This window comes from Symphodus melops (genome assembly GCF_947650265.1).
Source record: "Symphodus melops genome assembly, chromosome: 2".
NCBI classification, from domain to species: Eukaryota; Metazoa; Chordata; class Actinopteri; order Labriformes; family Labridae; genus Symphodus; species Symphodus melops.
The window spans coordinates 27,637,436-27,659,216 of record NC_136692.1 but is presented as its reverse complement, the minus strand read 5'-3'; the positions used below and the strand labels follow the sequence as shown (position 1 = coordinate 27,659,216).

Here is a 21,781-nt window from a genome sequence, read left to right as displayed (position 1 = left end):
AATGTATGGCCTCAGTTGACAATGGAATGAGGAATTGTTCTTCAAATAGAGGTTTGACATTGTAAGGGTAAAGGTGATGTGATTCTCCTGACCATGTACAGAAGTATCTAAAGTGGGAAGGAATTTGTGACATCTGTTGAACAGTATATAAGGGCTCTGCAACGACTAATAAAGTGTCTATTTTCTCAGCCTGCACAGCGTCTCAGTGTTGTCTGTCAGAATGGAACCATGGCCGTGACATGCTGCATCTTTATCCAGTCTGTTGATAGATTCAGCTTTAGGGACAATTATATTATTCCACCCATCAGTGGGCATGTCGGATTGGGTAGGCGTGGTAACCAAGGAAACATGGTTGTGGACAGATCCAGAAAAAGGACGAACGAACTATCGTGTTCATATTTCACTTCATTGTGGAGAGCTGGGAGACGAGCCGAAATAATCAACGACACTTTAGAAAACAATGCGAGCAACTTTACAGAAAAACAAGCCCAAAGTTACTTATAATAAGCAGACTTGGTAACATTGTCATCTGCAGCATTTTGGACATGTTACTGCTTCAATATGACAATCATTTCTCAGAAATGGAACACAGATTGAATTGTTTTTTTATTGATCGGAAACAATCAGAAACAAATCATAGACATCCTGGCATGTTATAGGACTGAACGTTCTTCTTTTTACTGTAAATGTTTTTCACTTCTCACTTTTATTTATTGTCCAGTTTATTACCAAGTTTATAATCATAAACCACCAACACAAGCAGATGGATATATTTAATAAAAATACATTTAATATGAAATCAACATTAAAGTGTTTTTATGTTATGACAGCAGATCAGATCTAAACCACGAAAAATTATCTACAGGCTGTTGTCGATGAGTCAGAGTTCTTCAGCAGACTGGAGGTGCTCTTCATCCTAACACACACACACACACACACACACACACACACACACACACACACACACACACACACACACACACACACACACACACACACACACACACACACACACACACACACACACACACACACACACACACACACACACACACACACACACACACACACACACACACACACACACACACACACACACACACACACACACACACACACACACACACACACACACACACACACACACACACACACACACACACACACACACACACACACACACACACACACACACACACACACACACACACACACACACACACACACACACACACACACACACACACACACACACACACACACAGTTGTGTAACAAACTGTATGGACAACTTTACAAACCTGTTTTGAGTGAAATCATGATTTATTTTTATTTTCATAAAAAGTTTAGATTTTCTCCTCATCCAGGGGTTGGAAAGAAATAACTCAGAGATAAATATGAAGACTAAGATAAAACTAAGACAAAGAACGCACATGTTAGTGATCCTCTCCAGCCTCTCCTTCACATCCTCCTGGAAAAAATAACAGGCAAAAAAGTTTGGAAAAACATGCATAGAACTCCCAAACTAATCATTTTCAATGTGGACTAAATAGAAGTTCTACTGCTGGATAATAAAATGTGTTTCACGCTTAAAGATAACAAGCTTCCTTTCTTAAAGGGATACTTCACCCATTTACACGAAGCTGTGTATCATTAAAAACATGATGTGATGTGATGCAAAAAGCGTCATATTGAATCACATGAAGAAAACTTCCAGGCAAAGAAAAACATTTTTCTCGTCTCAGGGCAAAATGAGGGCTGGACTCACGACCATTCAACACTACTACCATGTTCCTAATGATATACAGCTTCATGTAAATGGGTGAAGTATCCCTTTAAGTGTTGGTTGCATAAATCAGTGACATGGTTAGTCAAACACCGCTGTGTGTGTGTCACAGAAAAACCAAAGTTTGTTTTAATTATAAAAACATTTGTACCGTCTGCTTTTTTTTTTCTTCTTCTTCAGGCTAAATCAGGAGCTTGAACAAACATGGAATCATATTTGATCATTATGGAGCAAACTTACTGCCACATGTGCCTGATGTTGATTGGACAGGATGTAATAAAATAGACTGAACAGGATGTCCTGATATGATTGGACAGTTGGAGTGATCAGCTCACCTTTGAGGCATCAGACATGTTGGATGAGGTTGGACACGGCGGTGGGACTCTGAGCTGAGAGACAGAAACACAGATCAGTCTGAGAAGTGGAACAGTGTTACAATAAACCTCAGTTCATTTTCAACCTTTGATATTTCTACATAGAATCTGCGTTTACAGCTGGGTTCGTGTTTCTCACTTTCAGCTTTGTCTTATTGAGAGCAGAAATGGCCTTTTGCTGTGAGCTGGATCTACTGAGGGTGGTGCTGCAGTGGGTCAGAGGGGATTTAGAGTTTTTATTTACATTTGAGATTTCTCCCTCTAAAAGTTTGATACTAATGACAAGCAGGTCAGGACATCTTCATTCGGGGATCTAATGCAGTCTATTTAATGCTAGAGTTGACTTTTTGTTGTAGTGGCTCATACTGTCATGAACACTACAAACCTGTGTGTTGGTGCGTCTGCAGAGCTCTGCCATACTCCGCCTACAAACACCAGGATACCATTATGTAAATGGTTACCAGGATACCATTATGTTGGCGCTTGTTCTGAAATGTTAAGATGTCGCACATAGATTTGACTTTTATCTGTCTCATCTCAAGTACACAAAGTATGTATCAGCCAATCACAACGCTTGCAGTCTGCGTTGTTGTGACACACATCAGTGTAGTTACATTTTCAGACTGTATGGCTTCTGCATGTGTTCAGGGTGTTGACCAGTCTGATGACTTTCTGTTGACTTGAGCAATAAAAGTAACTATCACGAGTTAAACCCTAAAATGTGCTGAGTGAAACGGAGACGTGCAGGTCCACACAGGCCAACAGGCCGCTGAGGCCTCGACCTGCCACTGAGACAGAAACATCCAGGACCCTGTGTGTCATCTCATGATCAACGCTGGGAAGAGGCATGTTCTGCACAAATCATGCTTATACGTCTCACACCCACATGTCTTATATATGTACTCACTTCCTTTTGTGTTTCAGACGCTTTTTTTTTTATTAAGACAAACGGGGGAAAGATGTAGAATCAACTCCTTCTTAAATATCACCATTTTACCGGTTACCTTTATACTTCTGTATGTTTCCTTTTCTTTACATCAAGCTAACATTTATGTGTGTGGAAAAAAGTTTTTATAGATTTTCTGTCCTGACAGAAACTGTTGCTCTCTGGTCCCCATGATTATTTTTGTCAACAGACAGTCCGTACGAATGAAGAGCCACAGGAAGGGGGGGGGGGGGGGGGGTACCTGTGTGTCTCTCAGTTCTGCTTGAGTTTCCAGAAGAACGACTCTGCTCATCAGGTTCTCCCAGCTCTCTCTGGAGACCATCACCACCTCTCCTCCGCTCTGTGACAAACGTTTCACACTCATCATTTCCTCTGCCGTCTGATCCATGAAGGGAATAACTGATGAGGGAATGAGTGTGTGTTCAACCTGGTCTGTGTGGCTCCGCCTCTCCAGATCTTCCAGGCGTCTCTCCAGGACCCTGATCCGGTCCAGTCCAGGCTGCAGAGTGTGTGTTCAACCTGGTCTGTGTGGCTCCGCCTCTCCAGATCTTCCAGGCGTCTCTCCAGGACCCTGATCCGGTCCAGTCCAGGCTGCAGACTCTGTAGCTGGGCCTCCAGAGCTGAGAGTCGTCCCTCGAGCTCTGAGTGAGACTGAGACACAGAGCAGACTGATTTAACGTTGTGTCATTAAAAACAGAATGTGCTCATATGAAAAACATCGAGGCCCCATACTTCACTGATAACATGTCAAATGTTGATGTGAAAAAAATTCACTCTTTCAGGAAAATGATACGATAAGATATAACTTTATTGGTCCAATGGGGAAATTTGGGCGTTGCAGCAGCAGTACAGAATCAAAGAAAGTCAAAAACCGAATAAAATTGTAACATAAATACAATTCCAAAGTGGTAGGAGGGGAAATATACAGAGGACTATAACTGGGTGAACTCAACAGGACAATGAAGAAGAAGAAATGTGATGCCAGATCTATCCATCCATTATCTATACCGCTTTTCCTGTTTTTGCTTATTGGGGTTTGAGGGGGGGGGGGGGGCTCTCAGTTGTCATTGGGTGAGAGCAGGGAAATGCTGGGGCTTTATTAAAGAGGATAGATTCATTTTTCAGCTCTGTAACACCTGTATGTTTGTTGTTTGCAGCCGTGTGAGGGAACAGTCTCTATGGATAGTTGACAGAGAAGGCAGCACTTCTACAGAGCATAGAAAGGCCATTTTATGATTTCAGTCAGTAGATTAAAATATCTTCTTCAAAATATCTTGTTTTATTCAAATCTATTTGGAACCCAATAGTTTAAGATTCTTTCATCTAAACACGAGAGGTGGGCAGACGAGACAAAAGCTCGAAGATGTTTACACTCTTGTAGAGTAAGTCAAGTCTAATCAGGAAGCACTTTTTACAGACTTTATTCCAGTGGTGTTGAACTGCTGTGCAGCCACCAGATGTCGCTGTTTTTACAGAGACTGATGTTATGAATCGTTTTCTTCACAGAGAGAAAACTTCATCAGGCCGTCACGACATTTATCTGATTCAGAGACTCACCTGAAGGTGCTCGTCCTCCTCCTCTTCTTCCTCGTCCTCCTCCTCAGTGAGCCCGTCTCCAGGAGAACCGGAGAACGTTTCTGCATGAAAGGTGGATTGATATTCTGTGTGATTCACTACGAGCGGCTGATCAGACACCTGAAAAACAAAAACAAAAGGCATTCAAGTGAAGAAAAATGAATGTAGCTCACAGATGAAGAAGTCGAACAGATCACCTGTCCCCGATTAAAGAACGCAACCTTCTACACTCCACTTACGATTAGAGTGGGCTGAACATCTCCTCTGCCATCGGGCCTTCCCTCCTTACTCTGAGCAGGACATCGGACTCTGGGCTACAAAAAACAGACAAACAAGTTGAAAGGTTGAAATATGAAGGGGTCGAGTAAAAGAGGCAGGTGGACAGAAGGAGGGATGAAATCATGAAGATGACAGGATGAGGAGGCAGGTGTTGAGTGGACCCCCTCAGACTACCTCACCTCAAACTTGTTCAACAAGAAGAGAAGACCTGACCACGCCCGGCTCCTCTAAATGCCCCTCCACTTGGTGCTCTTTCTGAACAGGAAAGTTCTGACGGTCTGTCGGGAGCGTTTGCATGAAGCGTTTGTGCGTTGACATGAAAAGCGACGCACATCCATCCTGTCTCTATGACAACAGTCTGTTCACAGCAGCCGCTCTATGACAGACACTGCTAAGTCACTTTTCACTCTATGTTTTTTTATTCCAGATCTTTGACCTTTATTTACCTTTCAGACAAGGCGCTAAGAGTGTGTGTGAGTAGACAGGAGTCATAACGGACATTTTGGTGATGTCATCAGCACCTTCCAGAAAAGTTGAGAGATTTTGAACTCGATCACTCAGAAAAAAGAAGACACTGACTTCTCCAGACGGCCGCTTCCTGCAAAGACCTCTCTGCTCATTTAAAACAACTGAAGAAGAAGCTAGGTGTCAGAACTAACACTAGATGGACACGGGTGTAATCAAATACAGGCAAGCATAAAATAAATAAACTAAATTAATAGTTACACAAATAAACTATAAGTACATATTTACTACCTGATATGTTATTTCACATTTAAAAATGGTGAGTAGAACATTAATATGACTCTTTTCTACATGACAGATACATAAAGAAAATAACAAATTTATTATTTAAATTCCTATGTGGATTTCCTCTTTTAAACTTCTCCATTTCATCCATTTTGAACTAAAAGTTCATTATGTTTCAAGCACAATAAGACAAACAGAAAGGTGCAAAGACAGTCGCTCACATTGTTCTTTCACAGAGAAACAGGAAGGCCTGTGACGTTAGAGAAACGTTCATAAGAGAAGAAGAAGTGAAGTGATTCAAACCTTCAGCTGCTTGTGTTTCTGCTGCACCAAGTTGATGACGTCACACACGACGGAGATTTTCCTCTGAGAGAAACCGCACTGCAGGAACTGCTGCTTGGTCAGGACGGGCTTATAGTGGAAGATATCTCTCAGCACCTACACACACACACACACACACATACACACACACACATTTACAACCAGTGCAGACTGCTTGGGTCACAGTGAGGGAGAAAAACAGGGTTTCCAGTTTGGGGAGCTCAGAATCCCTGCTTTAGTCGGATGATGTTCAGTTGGCTTCCAGCAGGCCTTGGGGCGGTTTGCAGCCAGGCCGGGATGAGGGTCAACAAGTCTGAGACCATGGTTGGCTGTTGGAAGAACGGTGGATGGCTCCCACCTCGTGGGAGTGAGTCCTCGCCCCGGCTGAAGGACTTTAAGTATTTCGGGGTCTCGTTCTCCAGAAAGGGCAAAACGTGAGATGTGAGACTGACTGAAGCAGCATCAGCAGTACTGTGACAGTCAGGCAGTGGTGGTGAAGAGGGAGCCCAGTCGAGAGGCAAAGCTTTAATTGGTAAGATTGACCTACAGTTCAATGGTTACCTATGATAATGAGCTGTGGGTAGTGATTAAAGAATGAGCTCAGCCTTGAGCATTCAAAGGGGTCAGTTGAGGTGTTTGGGGCTTCTGATGCCTCCTAGGCTCCTTCCCTTGGAAGGACACCTCAGTGTGACCAAGAACACGCTGGATGGTTGTAAATGTTAAGGGCCTGCTGCCACCGCCACCCGGCCCGAGATAAGTGGAACAAAATCTAAAGAAGCATGGCGTTCAGAGTGTGCGTTACCTTATAAAAAGTGTCGGTGAAGCGGAGGTCAGTTTTGCCCGTCAACTCGAATCCTGTTGCCGTCAGCTGCTCGGCAACAGGTGGAGAGAAGGAGGTGAGGGTGAAGCTCACGATGGGGAGGAAAGCAGAGGGGTGTCCTTTGGAAAGGCTGCAGGAGCAAACAAAAAAAAGTATATATTATAGAATATTAGAAGAGCTCATGTCTCCATATTTCTGTCACTGCTTATTGGAGAGCTTAAATCAAGATCACACAAAGTTGTGTTGAAGAAGAGAGCGGCAGCTGCTTCTAACAATGACAATGTCCTTTTTCATTTTTAACTCAAAAACATTCATTTATTAAGATATTCATCCTGAGTTTTTGTTTATTCACAAGCAGAGATCTGTTGCTCTTTATTTTTTGTTCTGTATTAAATTCCGGCTTTGTACTAACAACAATAAATATAACGTGCACATCTACCTGGCAATAACCCCCGATTGTATTCTGATTATTTTAAGCTCTAATGTGATTCTTGTTCACATACACAAGATGCAATACTGTAGAAATAGCTGGATACATTTCCCTTCATAAATCAAAATCAGGTTTCTTAAAAGCTAATAGAAATTACGTTTGGTTGTCAAAAATGTCAAGGGGATATTTCTGTTTAAATAAAGTTAAATGAAGTTTGAATGAGGGTGAGTCTGGATGCAAGGGTAGGAGTGGAAAAACAGTGACACCTTGTGGTGGAGAGGCCGCATTACAACAGCTAACCAACACAAAGAGACAAGAGCGAATTAGGAGTCCAATTGGACAAATTCAGTTTATTTATAAAAAAACAAATTTAAAAAAAATCAAAGAAACTTCTGGAGCAGTATTTACCTGTGGCACCATTGAAAAGAACATGTCTGTAAAAGTTTAATTTCAGTTTTATGAATGTGTATGTATTTAAATGCAGTAATGATGTTTTAAAGGGGGTTAAGGTTTTTACAAATACCAGAATTTAAAACTTCAAAAGCTTACTGATCCCTGCTGGATACCATGGCAACAAAAACAGAGGTCCAAACAAAGATAACAGCAGTATGACTCCGTTATACATTGTTTGGTTTGATTATTGCTCATGCTATTCACTATTTGCTAAGTCGTATCTGAACAAATGAAAGGAGGGTGTATTAAATGTGAATAAATGCTTTTATCACTGTTGATTGTATCGATCACTTTATTTCTCTTTCCTACAGTCTACAGTAACATGTCTCTTATCATCATGTCTTTTTATGATAACAGAGGAGGCTCCAGTAGGGATTGGCTCTTATTTTAGCCTTATACAACTTTATTATCCAAACTGTACGGTGTATACTAGGAGTATATGTTGTCTTGTTGTATGCAGTGTATTGTAACCTTAAATATTCACAGTCTATGAGTGTAACAGTGTTATGATCAAGAAACAGTGGCTGTGTAATGACCTACCTGTTGTAGTCGACATGTCCCGGGTATTTTATCCCTCGCAGGAGAGTCTCTAGTTTACGGAGACAGCCTTGGACATCTCCGGTGGACAGCATCTTCACCTGTAAATAAATAAACAAACACAACATGTTCTGTCACCGATACAATGCTGAGAAATATTAGTTTGAACGGTAAGTAACAGGTGTTTCTGTTAATTGAGTGACCATGTTAACTGGTGACTTTTAGCGGAAGGCGGATTAGTGTCTTTTTTATAGTTACAACAACAGGCTCCTCGCGGATGTATGTTTGTTTAGTTTATCATTAAAAATATATAATAAGTATCTGGATATGCATTTATATCCAGCAGCTCTCTTTAAAACGGTAACCAAAGTAACGCAACCGACAGGAAGTCACTAGTTAACACAGTAACGTGTTTAACCGAAACACCGGAACCAGCGTTCGCTCCAACCTGTAAAATGTGTCCACAAAAATGAGGACGAAGACGTGAAACAACCACTCAACCAGAGCTACTTCACTTAAAACATCGACGTCTCTTTTGAGCTATCAGTCTTCCTTTCTCTCTAAATGGTTACTGGTTTGAGTTAACGCTTCCTACTTAGCTTTTGTTTCTCCCGGGTGACCAACAGGACGAAGCATGATTGGCTGTTACACACATTACGTGTCCCTAACGAGCTGACGTCACTGATGTTATTGACGTTACAGGCAGACAGGCTGATTATACTTTTTGTTTCACGTTTCCCAGATCCCCCAGCTTGTGTTTCCACGTAGAAAATAAACACGTTAAACTAATAATATTAAAAAATGTTATATATAATTTAATGAACCTGTCTCCGTAATGAGAAGGTGAGAGGAAGGAGGCGTATCAGCAGGTTGACAGGAGCAGACATGGGAATTTCAGCTCTTGTCAGTGATTTGAAGGTTTTGACTCAGCCCAAGCAAAAGGAATCGGTTGTTTTGGCTCGTCAAATATCACTTAATTCTACACCATTTTATAATTCAGTAAAGTTAATCAGTTTTAACACCTAAAAACCTTGTAGGCCTACGAAAATATCTTAAATGATTTTGTAATATGTTATTTCTGGTAGATTATAATTTGACATTGTATGATAGTTTTGAATATCTACTGTATGTCAAGAGTCACTTACAGGAGTCAGTTATTAGTGCCACTAACAAGAGTTGGGTCTTAGAGTCACTTTCAGGACTCGGTTCTCTAAGTCACAAGTCACTTTGACGCAGGGGTATCCAAAGTGCGGCCCTTGAGGGGATTTTTTTTGTCCGACTTCAATTGAAGAATCAGAAGATTTTGGCCCGAGGTCTCATTCAGATGGCACATTTTCTGATTTTCTTTTTCATGTTAACAAGGGCTGAAATATATTCATTAAATAGAAAACGTTCAGTACAAACAGCTTTGTTTTTTTTTATCAGCTACTACATTTTTTTATTAACTACGAAAATGAACCTTTGCATGATTTGTGCAAACAAACAGACTGTTGTTTAACCACTTAATAACCTGAGCTAAAACAATTGATGTCCTTTTATTAAAGGGTTTCTTTTGCAAACCTTTTGATTCTGATCTAATAAGCCTTACTATTTAAAAAAGAAATAGAACACAAGGTCAAAATACAAAAAGTTCCTTACAATATTATAATTAAAATAAAAAATAAAAAAACTGGCCTGCGAGTGATTCTAATACAGTGGTGTCCAAACTTTTTTTCTTGCAGGCCAAAATTGTCGTGTTAGAATCGCTCACGGGCCACAGGGTTTTTTTTGTTTGTTTTTTTAATATATTAGAAGGAACTTTTTGTATTTTGACCTCTTCAAAAAATAATGTAAATACACAATAACTAATTGTAGTGGGAAACTGTTATGTTCTAATTTTTTGGAAAGAATAGTCAGGCTTTTATAGGTCTCCCTCGCTAACATGAAAAAGAAAAAAAATAACAAAATATGCCATCTGATGAGGCCTGGGGCCAGAATCTTTTGATTCTTCAATTTGAAGTCAAGGGCCACAAAAAATCCATTCAAGGTCCACAAATGGCCCCCGGGCTAGTCACTTTAAGGAGTCGGTTCTTAGAGTCTATTCGTTCTTGATCTTCCCATCACTCGACGGGAGGGGGGTGGGACGAAAACACATGATAACTGTGTTACAGTATGAAAGGTTCCTCCCGAAACACAGGAGCGGTTGCTCTGTTTTTATTCGTACTCGGCTGAATGAAATGTCAGCGGGATTCGATTGAAAGCAGAGAAACGGAATCTCCAGCTGTCCGTGTGTCAGGCCGGGTCGTCAGAGGAATTATTTCACTCAGGTAGGTAAACGTTAGCTCGGGTTACAGCGCTGTGTGGCTCTCAGCGGTAAACACCGAACCCTGCTTTTACATCAAACAGCAAACATGTACTGAGTTACTTCTAAAATATTAAATCGTTATGACTTGACATTGTCTCCTTCCATTTAAACTAGCTCTGTAAGCTAACTCGGGGATGGCAGTTAAGCGTTGACAGCTGGCTCGGCCAATCGTGTTCCAATTTCAAAACTGCTCTAATACGTTTAACCAATGGGGTTAGCGTGGAGGCGGGACTACACGTCAGACGAGCTTGCTTGCTCCACTTTCCAACGTTGATGTTTACAACTGTGATGGATTTGTTTATGCAACACGGCTGACGGTGGAGAGGAGAAAACACCGGACACCGAGCTCATTTTAAAGCTTCACACTGACTCCGTGCACAGAGGACTTTCTGCTATTACAGTGTCAGTAAATACAGACTTTATGTCAGGCTGTTTTATTTGTGATTTAATCTGAAATCACGTTAAAAGTTTATTAAAATAATATAAAATATCGTTTACTAAATTATTTTAGAAAAATGAATTTAAAACTTTTTGCATCAATTTAAAGTTGAGATACAAATATCTAAATGAGAGAAAAGGTTTTTTGAAATTGTTAAGTAAAGCTATTTTATTTTTCCTCTTGTGATTAAAAAATTCTCTTTTTGTAAGAGTGTCCAGGCCAAATCAGCTAAATGAACAGACAACATGAAGCCACACATACAAATGTAACAAATCTACATCATTGAAGATATTAAAAGATAACAAATAAAATAATTATAACAGCAAATATTTGTCAAGATTGCCTTTAAGTACAAGACCATCTACAGCCAGATGTGTCATTTAACATCTGCTCCAAAGTGTCTGACCAGCATCGTGTTACTTTCAGTAATTCTTTCAACATAAAAGGAGCTGCAAACGTCGACTTTGTAAGTTACTGTCGTCTTCTGTCTGATGGAGGTCAGAAGGTTTGAAGGAAAAAGGCCCAAAATAGACCTGTAGATAAGAATACACCAGTGGGTCAAAGAAGTCCATCCTACACTGTAGTTCAGGAGACACTGACTGGGCTGCGATGTTTGCATTTAGTTTGACATCTGTTGATGTTCAATACAAAGCTTTTAATGCGTTTGTCTGTGTGGTCTGCGTTATGCTGTGTACTTTTATAAGTGCTTTACTTTCTTAAATGTCACATTGGTGCTATACATTTGGAAAAACAAAGTATACTGTATATTTAAAAAAAGACATGAGTTTGTGGTCATGACCTGGTTCTTTCAATGTCAATATCATGCCAAAGTAAGAGAAAGTTTGAAATGAAATTTATCAGATGATCTTTGTAAATACAAGAGACTGTCGTCGTCTTGAACATGGGAACATGAATAAATTCTAAAAAATACAAAATCCAGAGGTTGAAAGAAGTGGATTACGTTTACTGGAGTTACTGAGATCGACTCGTTTGGATGGATGGATTTGCTGAATCTTGCAACCACGCTGGCTACTAAGTCAACAAGTCAAATAAATCACTAAGTCAAACTAAAAGTGACCAAGTGAGAAACCACGTACATATGGCTGCTTCGTCTGCTCTGACTTTGAGGGGAGACGGGTGGTCCTGCACGCTCGCATAGCCCCGCCTCCTCCCCACATCAGCATTTCCTTTAGTAGCCTTTTACTTTAAAAAACTGTAAGCTTGATCATATTATACTACATTTAGCTTCCACTTAGATTAAAGTGGTAGCTAAAAATACTAGTGACTGGGAGGCGAACAAGTGAATATCCAACGCTGCTCAATACGTACACAAACTTTTTGTGATGTTTCCTGTAGTCTCAGCAGGCAGATGTACTTCCTACAAAGATATTTGATTTTAAATTTCTTTTGTTTTTCCTCTATTCAATGGCAGAACAAATGTTAGCATTAATAGTAGTATGTAGTATTAAGCTGTTAGTACATTCTTTATATCGTACCTTTAATAACGGGAGGATAAAATGAAGCCACGGCTCTCTCAGCGGTTGTAACTCTTGTGAGTGGTGTTTGATCCGTGAGGTGAAATCATGTGTTTGTTGTGTTTGTGTAGATGGGTCAGGCACTGTGGAGGCTGCCTCCCAGACAACAGCAGCAGCTTCAGGAAGAGCTGGCCGAGCACCTGGCTGACCGAGGGGAGGGAGGACGACGAGAGCAAGGTAACCACCAACCAGAGACGCAGCAATCCCACCAACACCCTGCCTGGCCTATGTGTATCTGCTGATAACCATTTAAATAAGATATCACAGAGAAATAAAGTCAGTCAAGTGCTCTGACCAACATTTAAAATGCCATTTGGATGTGTACAAGAAGAGCAACCTGAGGACTAACTGCTGTATCACACAAAGAACTACACAGATAAATCCACTTTACTGCACGATGCCATCATGAGAATATTTAGCTTCATGTCAATGCTACATGTTGGACAGAATCACAAGAACCACATAACAAAGTGGACTTCATGTGAAAATAAAGTATCTGGGCAGGTTGCAGTAAAAACTCTCAGAATAAAGTTTAACGCTTCACACTCTCACTATGAAAACTTCTGGACTTTTCTGTTGAGGATGTGGTGCTGCTACAGTATTGTGTGTATTTTCCAGGATGCTTTAAAGCAGCTGGATCGTCAACATGTTTTATCTTAATGTGACTGTTTATTGACTCTCTGACATTTTTGTGGTAACAATAAGAATAAAAGATTTGATTCCACGATTAGCTGAATGTAGCTAACAGTAATGAGCATTTCCTTTCTCTCTCAGTTAGCACATTGTTAGTTTATAAAAATGTACCCAAGGATAAAACGTGTTCATAAGGACACCAGTTAGAGCGCAATGTCTCACAATGTTGTGAAGTGAAAGTCTGATATACTCGGAGTCCAGTCTCTGTAAGGGATGTATCATCAGGTCAGAGATCACACTCTCTCAGTGTTCAAAGTGAAATGTGTGGTTGATGAAGGTTTGTTCTTTTGATTCTTTCTCAGGGAGGGATGGAGGTCCACCGAGGAGAGCGCCTCCGCACTGTCACGGCCCCGACATCTACCACCTGCTGAGAACACGCATTGGAGGTTAGAGCACGCCAAAAGAAGATACTGCTAACTGCACCGCTCACATTACTTACTGTCTTTATGAATATGTCATCGACATCGGCTGCTTCTCCTTGTTCTCTTGGCTGAAAGTCAAAACGTTCCCAAAGTTACATTCTGTTTAGTGAGCTCATTAGGGTGACCCGCCCCCTGCTGGAAGGGGGAGAGTAAATCTGGGCTTTGAAGACATATCATTATATTTTTAAACGGCCTGTCCCGTAAGATGATATCTGTTCTATCAGTATAGTTTATGTTGTGTTAAAATGACGCAGAGATATCACTGTCTGTCCCTCGTCACGCTACTGTCCTCTCTCTCTCTCTCTCTCTCTCTCTCTCTCTCTCTCTCTCTCTCTCTCTCTCTCCCTCCCCCTCCCTCCCTATCTGAGAAAAACTCCAAACATCTGAACCTGAAAACACACCGCTGTGTGTGTTTGTGTTATGAATGAAAGGAGCATTTGTACTTTATTTGAATGTATATAAGGTATTTTTATGTACTTGTTGACATTATGCAGAATGCTGTTCATAAAAGCTCCTGTGTCACATTCGGCACGTAGATTTTGTCTGTACAGAAAAAAAGAATCTGTGTGTTTTGTGTATCAGCATTCAGCTTTAAAATATCCAGAAATGATTGTGGTTCATACCGCCCAGCTGGAGTAGAGAGGGTACACAGCAGCTGAACAGGTGTGCAGGCATGTGCAGGATTTCCAATGCAAATATCTTCCAGTGTAAAATCCGTCCAAGTGTGCAGTGTAAACAGAATTCTCAAGTGTCGACTCTGTTTTACAGTCGTGTGATGAAAAAGAAGCCGTGGATATTTGATGTGAAGTTTGTAATGAAATTATTAATTGATCTTGATTCCTTTTTTTAACGAGACATTTCTATTTGTTTCTTTCAAAGTCAAACAGTCGGCTTTAGAGGAAGTAAAGTGACTCTGTGTGTGTGTGTGTGTGTGTGTGTGTGTGTGTGTGTGTCTGCAGGTAAAGAGCGGCCCGGCTTCATCGATCTGGAGATGCTTCCTCCTGAGTTAGGCATCACCATACTGTCGTACCTGAACGCCACCGACCTGTGCCTGGCCGGCTGCGTGTGGCAGGACCTGGGGAATGATGAGTACCTGTGGCAGGGGTGAGTTCAACGTGTAAGCAGCTTTAAAACGTCTGCAGACGCCCGTCACTGGCTGCTACACACTCACTACACCAAATGAAATCAACAGATCCCACAATAAAACCAACAGATGTTAAATAAAGTTTTAAAAATGAATCACGTGTTTTTGATGACTGTTGTTTCTTTCAACTGTTTTCTTTGTTCCTTTGTTCAACACATGAACAATCAACTTTTATTGACTCCTTTTTCATTTGTTTTCCCCTTTTTGCGTGTGTGTGTGTGTGTGTGTGTGTGTGTGTGTGTGTGTGTGTGTGTGTGTGTGTGTGTGTGTGTGTGTGTGTGTGTGTGTGTGTGTGTGTGTGTGTGTGTGTGTGTGTGTGTGTGTGTGTGTGTGTGTGTGTGTGTGTGTGTGTGTGTGTGTGTGTGTGTAGACTGTGTAAGTCCACATGGGGACACTGCTCCATCTACAACAGAAGACTCCCTGCTGGTTTCTCGTACAGGAGACTTTACCTTCAGCTGGATGAAGGGAGCCTGACGTTCAACGCTAATCCACAGGAGGTAACACACACACACACACACACACACACACACACACAAACCATGTGACCATGTGTGTATTTGTGCAAATATCTGGACCATGATGTCACTGTCCAGACTTGTATTTTGATGATGTCGTTGATTGTAGCGTCTGGAGTTTCACTTGAACATCAAAGTTTGTGCGTCTGGATTAGTTTCAATAAGACGGATCCTTTTGAAGATTTATGATTTTCTCTCTCTCTCTCTCTCTCTCTCTCTCTCTCTGTATGTGTGTGTGTGTGTGTGTTTAGGGTATCGGTTACTTCATGTCTAAAGGCATTCTTGTCGATCACCCCACTGAGTTGGCCAAGTTCATCTTCTACACGAGACGGCTCAACTGGAAGATGCTGAGGATTTATCTCGATGAGAGGTATAAATAACAGCAAAAAGTCCTCTTGTTATTTTCACAGCAGTTTGATGAAAAGTTGCTGCTTCAGTCTGCCGCTCGTCAAAGGTCTCTGAGTTTAACTGCACGGCCGTAAAACACACATACAGGACTTTCCCACTTCCAGAAAGGCGAGGTCTGGGTGAATGCAAACAGCATGTTCTCTGTAGAACTCCCCCTCGAGTCAAGAGGAGGGAGAGCGACGTTTGTATAATTTGACTGCTGCACGGTGCATAGAGTGTCTGCACGCCACCACTACGATCTCCGTACACGTTTTAAAGGCCGTGGTCACACTGGCAGTCCGTACCGTGCCCGAGCACAATTCAACCCTGAAGTCCAGTTACTTTGAGCAGTGAGACCGCTCCGTGCTCAGGCACAGTACGCTTCATGCACACGCACGCAGGTAAACAACGCTGACAGCCTTCCTTATGAAGAAGTCCAGAGTTTCATGGCCGTGTCTGAAATGACTCAAAATAAGTTGTCATCTCCGTATTGTTCTCTGATATGCAAACGCAAACTCCACTGAGAATCCGTTTTTTATTTATATTTCTGGAGTCCGCCTGTTTCTAAACTTTTCAGAATAACATCATGCATGTGCTGTTCACGACGTGATGTCCGAGAGAAAATCGTGCTCAGGCACGGTTAGTCCTGATGCAGTGTTGCCCAATGGTGGATGGAGGATAAGTGAAAACAGCTTTGGTCACGATTTAGAAGTAATCCACTTAAAAACGTTTTCTTGCTATAAATCACTCGTTTAGACCCTGAATGAAAAACAAACAGCGCTCAGGTTATTCTAAAGCTTTGGCTGTTTTTATCACAATAATACAGTTGTATTTGTGTGCGTGTGTTTGCAGGAGGGATGTGCTGGACGAGTTGGTAACCCTCCATAACTTCAGTAATCAGTTCCTTCCTAACGCCCTGCGGGACTTCTTCAGACACATCCACGCCCCTGAGGAGAGAGGAGAGTACCTGGAGACGCTCATCACCAAGTTCAGCCACAGGTTCTGTGCCTGCAACCCGGGACTCGTGCGGGACCTGGGCCTCAGTCCTGGTCAGTACACACACACACACACACACACACACACACACACACACACGTACAGACAGACACGCACAACTGATTTTATAAAATAATTATTCAAGAGTTTTTGAAGTAGTTTTATTTCGCTTTTTTATTTTGTCCTTTTTATTTTTTTATTTCTAACATTTCATTGATTGTTTTTTTGATTACTAATATTTTGAATCCTCCAGAGTTTTATCAAGTGTCCAAGTTTGTTTGTGAAGTCTGCAGGATTTTATGAGATGTGCTTTATAGTGTAGTTTATAGAACTACAGTTTCAAAATGTAAATCCTTGACACTGTGATACTTTGACCTGAAGGTGGCACAAGAGGCGAGCTCTTCAAGAGAAAGCGGCCTCATCCTCTGGACCCTGTTTGCTCAGAGTAATGTGACTAGATCAAAGCTGACGGGCTGGGTCAGATCTTGTTTTTTCGAACGAAATGAGATGAAAACCAAATATCCACTTTTGTTTTTTCCTCTTAATAAAATCTGCAGTTAGTTTTGTTTAATCCTTTGAGTAAGGTTGTGATACCTTTTGATTTAAAAACTCAGGGCCCATGCTGATCCCAGCAGAGGGCTGATTCAGACTGAACTACAGGGAAATAATGTCAGACAAATCTTTTAGGTTGGTCAAACAAAGCAGGGTTTTTACTCTGAAGACGTTATTTTATATTTTTCTCCGGAATTCTTGAAAAGATACACAAGGCTTATATTCCCCCCCCCCGAGATAACTCATTAATTAGCTTTACTGTGAAATATCAAATATTTCTTTTAAAGCAGCTACAAGGATCTTTCAGTTTGTGTGGGTTTTGGCGCCCCCTGTGGACAAAGTGTATAGTGAATCTTGAAGTCTGTGTCTTGAATGAGTTGAACCAAACTGGATAGACTTAGTATAAAAACTGGACAAAAGAAAACTGTAAAACATGATCCAGATTAAAGGATTGAAACAATATTTCCCTGAAAAGCATGAACTCATCAGGCACATTTAAGTTAGATTTGAGTTATTTCAGTTATTTAACTGGTTTGAAATAAGATTTTTGGGACATAAATCTACACATTACTAATCCCTGCAGCCGGGCTGTCAGACTTTGAAGTGGTTCAACTCCTGACCTTCTGGCTCAGCCACCAGAAACCATCCAGGTTTTATTTGAAGTAATCCGTGGCTAAAGTATCATCATTGAGCCGTGTATTTACCGACTAAAAGCTTTGTTAACGTCAGCAGAGCGTTCAGAAAGCGATCCCTGACTCTGGTCCTGTGAAGCACTCGGACCTGCTGCTGTGATTAGCAGGATTAGTGTAATGGTTCAGAGCCCGAGGCTGCAGATGGACGGGCGGCTGCAGTCAGCCTGCTGTGGAGATGATACGACACAGAGCTGGAGGACTCTTCATTAGGAGTGCAGTTTACATTCATGTGACTTATTCATCATGATCTTATTTGGGGGGGTTAAGGGATTTATATGACGTAGTAACTTAACTGTGCTCCAATGTGTAGCTCAAATGAAACATGTAAGGCATATAAACATCCTTTACAAAATTTTCCAGAAAATTCCCAAGAAAAATTCCCAATCATCAATAAAGGTTTATTCAAAGATGAAAGTGTCTTACAAAGGTCCCACTAAAAGTTTCTACAAAATTTTATTTTACAATAAAATACTTTTATTCTATTCGATTCTATTTCGATGATAAAAATGTTTCAGGAAAATTCCGGATGGAAATTTCCTGTAAATATTGCCTATAAAAAAATCCAGAATACTTTCTGTACAGAATTTAAAAAAATATATCATCTAAGAAAATTTCTTGCAGAATTCCAAAATATTTCCAACAAAATCCCCGATACATTTGACAAAGATTCCCAAATTTTTTAAAAGTAAAAAATCTTTAAATTGACACAAAATTCAGTCAAATTTTTACGATGAAAAATGTTCAATTAATATTTCTTTTGGCAATTTCAAAAAAACATTCTGTTACAAATTTCTGAAAATGGCCGCTTTGGCGGACATCATTTTCTCTCGACATCTCATCGATCAGTTTTAAGTTTGGTTTTAGAGATCGTCTTTTTCTCTCCGTTACGATCATCCTCTGTGTTATAGGCTTCTCTGTTAAATGTACAAAACCCTCGTTTTAACGATGTTCGTTTCTCCTCTGTGCAGACGCCGTGTACGTTCTGTGCTACAGTCTCATCCTGCTGTCCATCGACTTGACGAGTCCTCACGTCAAGAACAAAATGTCCAAGAGGGAGTTCATCAGGAACACTCGGCGAGCGGCGCACAATGTCTCCGACGACTTTGTGGGCCACCTCTACGACAACATTTACCTGATCGGACACGTGGCTGCTTAGCTCTGCCGACCAGCAGAAACCCTCGCACTGCACTGAAGAAGAGGAGAAGGTGAAGGACGCTTTGAACATTGTGGACTGAAATTTGAGAAATGTTTCCGGGAAATGAAACAATGAATAGTTCCTGATAGAAAGATTAGAAACTACAGTTCACCTCTGCACTGTGACACAAACTGTGATGTCGTTACCTTTAAACCGAAGGTGTGAAACGTCTTTATATTGGAGTGGTTGCAAAGAAGGAGGTTTTAAAGTGCAAACATGAAGACAAGCTCTGATTCTGCACTGAAAGACGAGTACTACTGAGGAGGAGGAGGAGCTGGTTTCTGATTGGACAGCTTCACGCTCACCTCTCGGACAAACACTGGGACTTAAACACGGAGGACGTTAAAACGAAATCACTCATCATTTATTCACCAGTTTGACTTAAGACAGAGAAACACAGAAGAAGACGTCTGTTTTGTCCGTCATTCTGGCGTTGTCTGTCATTTTCATTCAAGAGTAAAACGAGCAAATCGACAGCACTTCTAAGAAAATGTTCGTATCCTTCGCCACTTTTTGTTTACTGTGAGGTTTGATGTGAAAGAAACCAAACTCTCATAACTGCACTAATACAATTTAACAAGTCTCACCATGATGAATGTCACCTGTGCATACAGTTTTTTCATTATTTTCATCAAAACCACAAAAAATGCCAACCGAGGCGACCTGTTCCCCTTCGACTGTCAGCACTTTAATTCATAAAATAATGTGTCATCTGGACAAAGCACTATATTTCTCCTTTATTTACAACTTTGAGCTTCAACCTGAAGTTGAAGGCTTCAGTTGTTTCTAAAAGATGATGAAGCAGTCAAACAGGGTTAAAATCCTGCTGGCATTAAAAGGAGATTAAGGCCTGACAGATTTATTTGGGAGATATTCGTATTTTACTCTTAAATTAAAAATGCCGGTCGCTGTGAATGTGTGCCCAACTGTTCCCGTACAAAACCATAATGATTATTTCTTTCTTTTCTGTTGATTGTCGATCTTATAGGAACGATGTATGCGACACTGAGCAGTGAAAATAGTGCTGTCAGACGGGGCCCCTTAGGGAGGTTTCCTACTGTCACTGCAAACTTTGCTCATATTGAGTCACTGATTTGGTTGAATGTTTGTCAGCCCTCAGGGGCCCCCTCGTGGCCTGGGCCCCCAAGGAGTTACCTGCCCTGCCAGGATTGCAAAATAAAAACTTGTTAATTTGAGTTTGACATGGGGTCCATCTTACTGCGACAGTGATTCACTCCCATTACAATCAGAACTACTGCACTATAGAGCTGTTTGAGGTATGACACACCTGTAACTTACAGCAGACATCAGTCAGGACACTAAACATTTAAAAATGTTATCTACTAAATGTAACCATCACGCCCATCAGATAGTCACTTTGTGCTAGTTGCTCCACCGCTGAGTCCCAGCAGCTAGCATGTAGCCGCAGCTGATAGTCAGGTGTCTCTGAATGTAACCATAGCAACAGACAGGTGAAGCTGTTTTGTATTTACATCGTTTTTTTTAATAAAGGGGTTTGTATCATAACTTAGATAGATACTTGCAATACCAATAATAATTTAATTCTGAATTCTTCTGTTTTCTTCGTTTGTGATTCACTTTGATTATTGCCGATGATGCACACTGACGTTTCCTTGATCTTATCAAGGAAATCCACCTCCAGTAGTGTTTTTTTTGTTTTGTTTTGTGGGCACTAGGAGACTTATGACTGACAATATGTACTGAGAAAATGTTTGAAATATTTGACTCATTAAATTTGATTTTACTCACATTTATTGACCACTTGCAGTTTTACAGTTTAATGTAATAAAAGATAAAAATCAAGCACTGCTCTTTTTGTTTCGTCTGTCACATGCAGCCTTTGTTTCAGCGATAGATTATGTTCTTCTGGTATAAGCTCTTTACAACTGGAAATAAAACAAGTCACCTAAAACAGCAGATTTCTTTCTCATGTTCAGCAGACTCACTTTTCTGTTTTTTACAGAAGACCTGTCTACTTGTCACTTGATTTATTCTCTCATTTAAAATGTTCAATGACTTTGTGGTCTTAATCTCTACTTTGAAGCCTCCTTGAGTACAACATGATGTTTTTCTGAGTAAATCATGGCCTTATTTAAAGTCACAGAGACCAGAAACAGAGGAGGAGTTAGGGCAGGGCTACCTTTGCATGTGAGGAAAGACGTATTCACTTTCATTTCTTTTGAATGCTCTGATAAGTCTGCACTACATTTTAAATTTCCATCTGTTTCTGAAGCAGCGTTTTGAAGGCCGACAATGACTGAAGAACAAGAACATTTCTTACAAATATATTTTTGGTATTTTTTCTAATTAATCTGGACAGGACAGTGGTTAAAGTGGACTATCGTTAGAGAGTGTGGGGAATGATTTTGGAAAAGGAGCCCCAGGCCTGGCTTGAGTTGGGACTTTTGCTTCTTTATGTGGGGCGCATCTTAACGGCCAGGCCATCCGTGAAAAATGATAACATTTTCCAAAATATTGCAACAAACATTTGAGAATTCCTCATAGAGGTCCTCACACACACACACACACACACACACACACACACACACACACACACACCTTAATCAATATCCAAAT

At 40.8% G+C, this 21,781-nt stretch overlaps 2 protein-coding genes across 3 annotated transcripts; one reads left to right on the top strand and one right to left on the bottom strand.

Annotated features, from left to right (window-relative positions):
* Positions 1 to 592: 592 nt before the first annotated feature.
* cep44 (centrosomal protein 44) lies at positions 593 to 8,909 on the bottom strand. Its single transcript, XM_079372591.1, is given in 12 exon segments — positions 593 to 916; positions 1,432 to 1,469; positions 2,120 to 2,173; positions 3,346 to 3,444; positions 3,532 to 3,612; positions 3,615 to 3,755; positions 4,662 to 4,799; positions 4,919 to 4,993; positions 6,012 to 6,146; positions 6,832 to 6,979; positions 8,273 to 8,370; positions 8,718 to 8,909. Coding segments are annotated over 11 exon segments (1,062 nt in total). The 5' UTR covers positions 8,365 to 8,370; positions 8,718 to 8,909; the 3' UTR covers positions 593 to 855.
* Positions 8,910 to 10,325: 1,416 nt separating this feature from the next.
* On the top strand, positions 10,326 to 21,003 carry fbxo8 (F-box protein 8). 2 transcript variants are annotated; one of them, XM_079333700.1, is made up of 8 exons: positions 10,326 to 10,575; positions 12,659 to 12,764; positions 13,583 to 13,666; positions 14,662 to 14,806; positions 15,217 to 15,343; positions 15,613 to 15,731; positions 16,601 to 16,797; positions 17,126 to 17,470. In XM_079333700.1, the coding sequence occupies exons 2-8, from the start codon at positions 12,659 to 12,661 to the stop codon at positions 17,191 to 17,193; spliced, it is 846 nt and encodes a 281-aa protein (XP_079189826.1). In that variant the 5' UTR covers positions 10,326 to 10,575; the 3' UTR covers positions 17,194 to 17,470. The 2 variants fall into 2 exon arrangements, with proteins under 2 accessions (XP_079189826.1, XP_079189825.1); XM_079333699.1 differs by lacking the exon at positions 17,126 to 17,470 and adding an exon at positions 18,957 to 21,003 and having other exon boundaries at positions 10,327 to 10,575.
* The last annotated feature ends 778 nt before the right edge of the window (positions 21,004 to 21,781 follow it).

What these genes read in the sequence shown, in the direction of transcription:
- fbxo8 (XM_079333699.1), top strand. Translation starts at nt 12,659, where the DNA reads ATGGGTCAGGCACTGTGGAGGCTGCCTCCCAGACAACAGCAGCAGCTT. An exon ending in GATGAGTACCTGTGGCAGGG is followed by an intron (nt 14,807 to 15,216) that starts GTGAGTTCAACG and finishes GTGTGTGTGTAG; the next exon opens with ACTGTGTAAGTCCACATGGG. An exon ending in GGACCTGGGCCTCAGTCCTG is followed by an intron (nt 16,798 to 18,956) that starts GTCAGTACACAC and finishes TCCTCTGTGCAG; the next exon opens with ACGCCGTGTACGTTCTGTGC.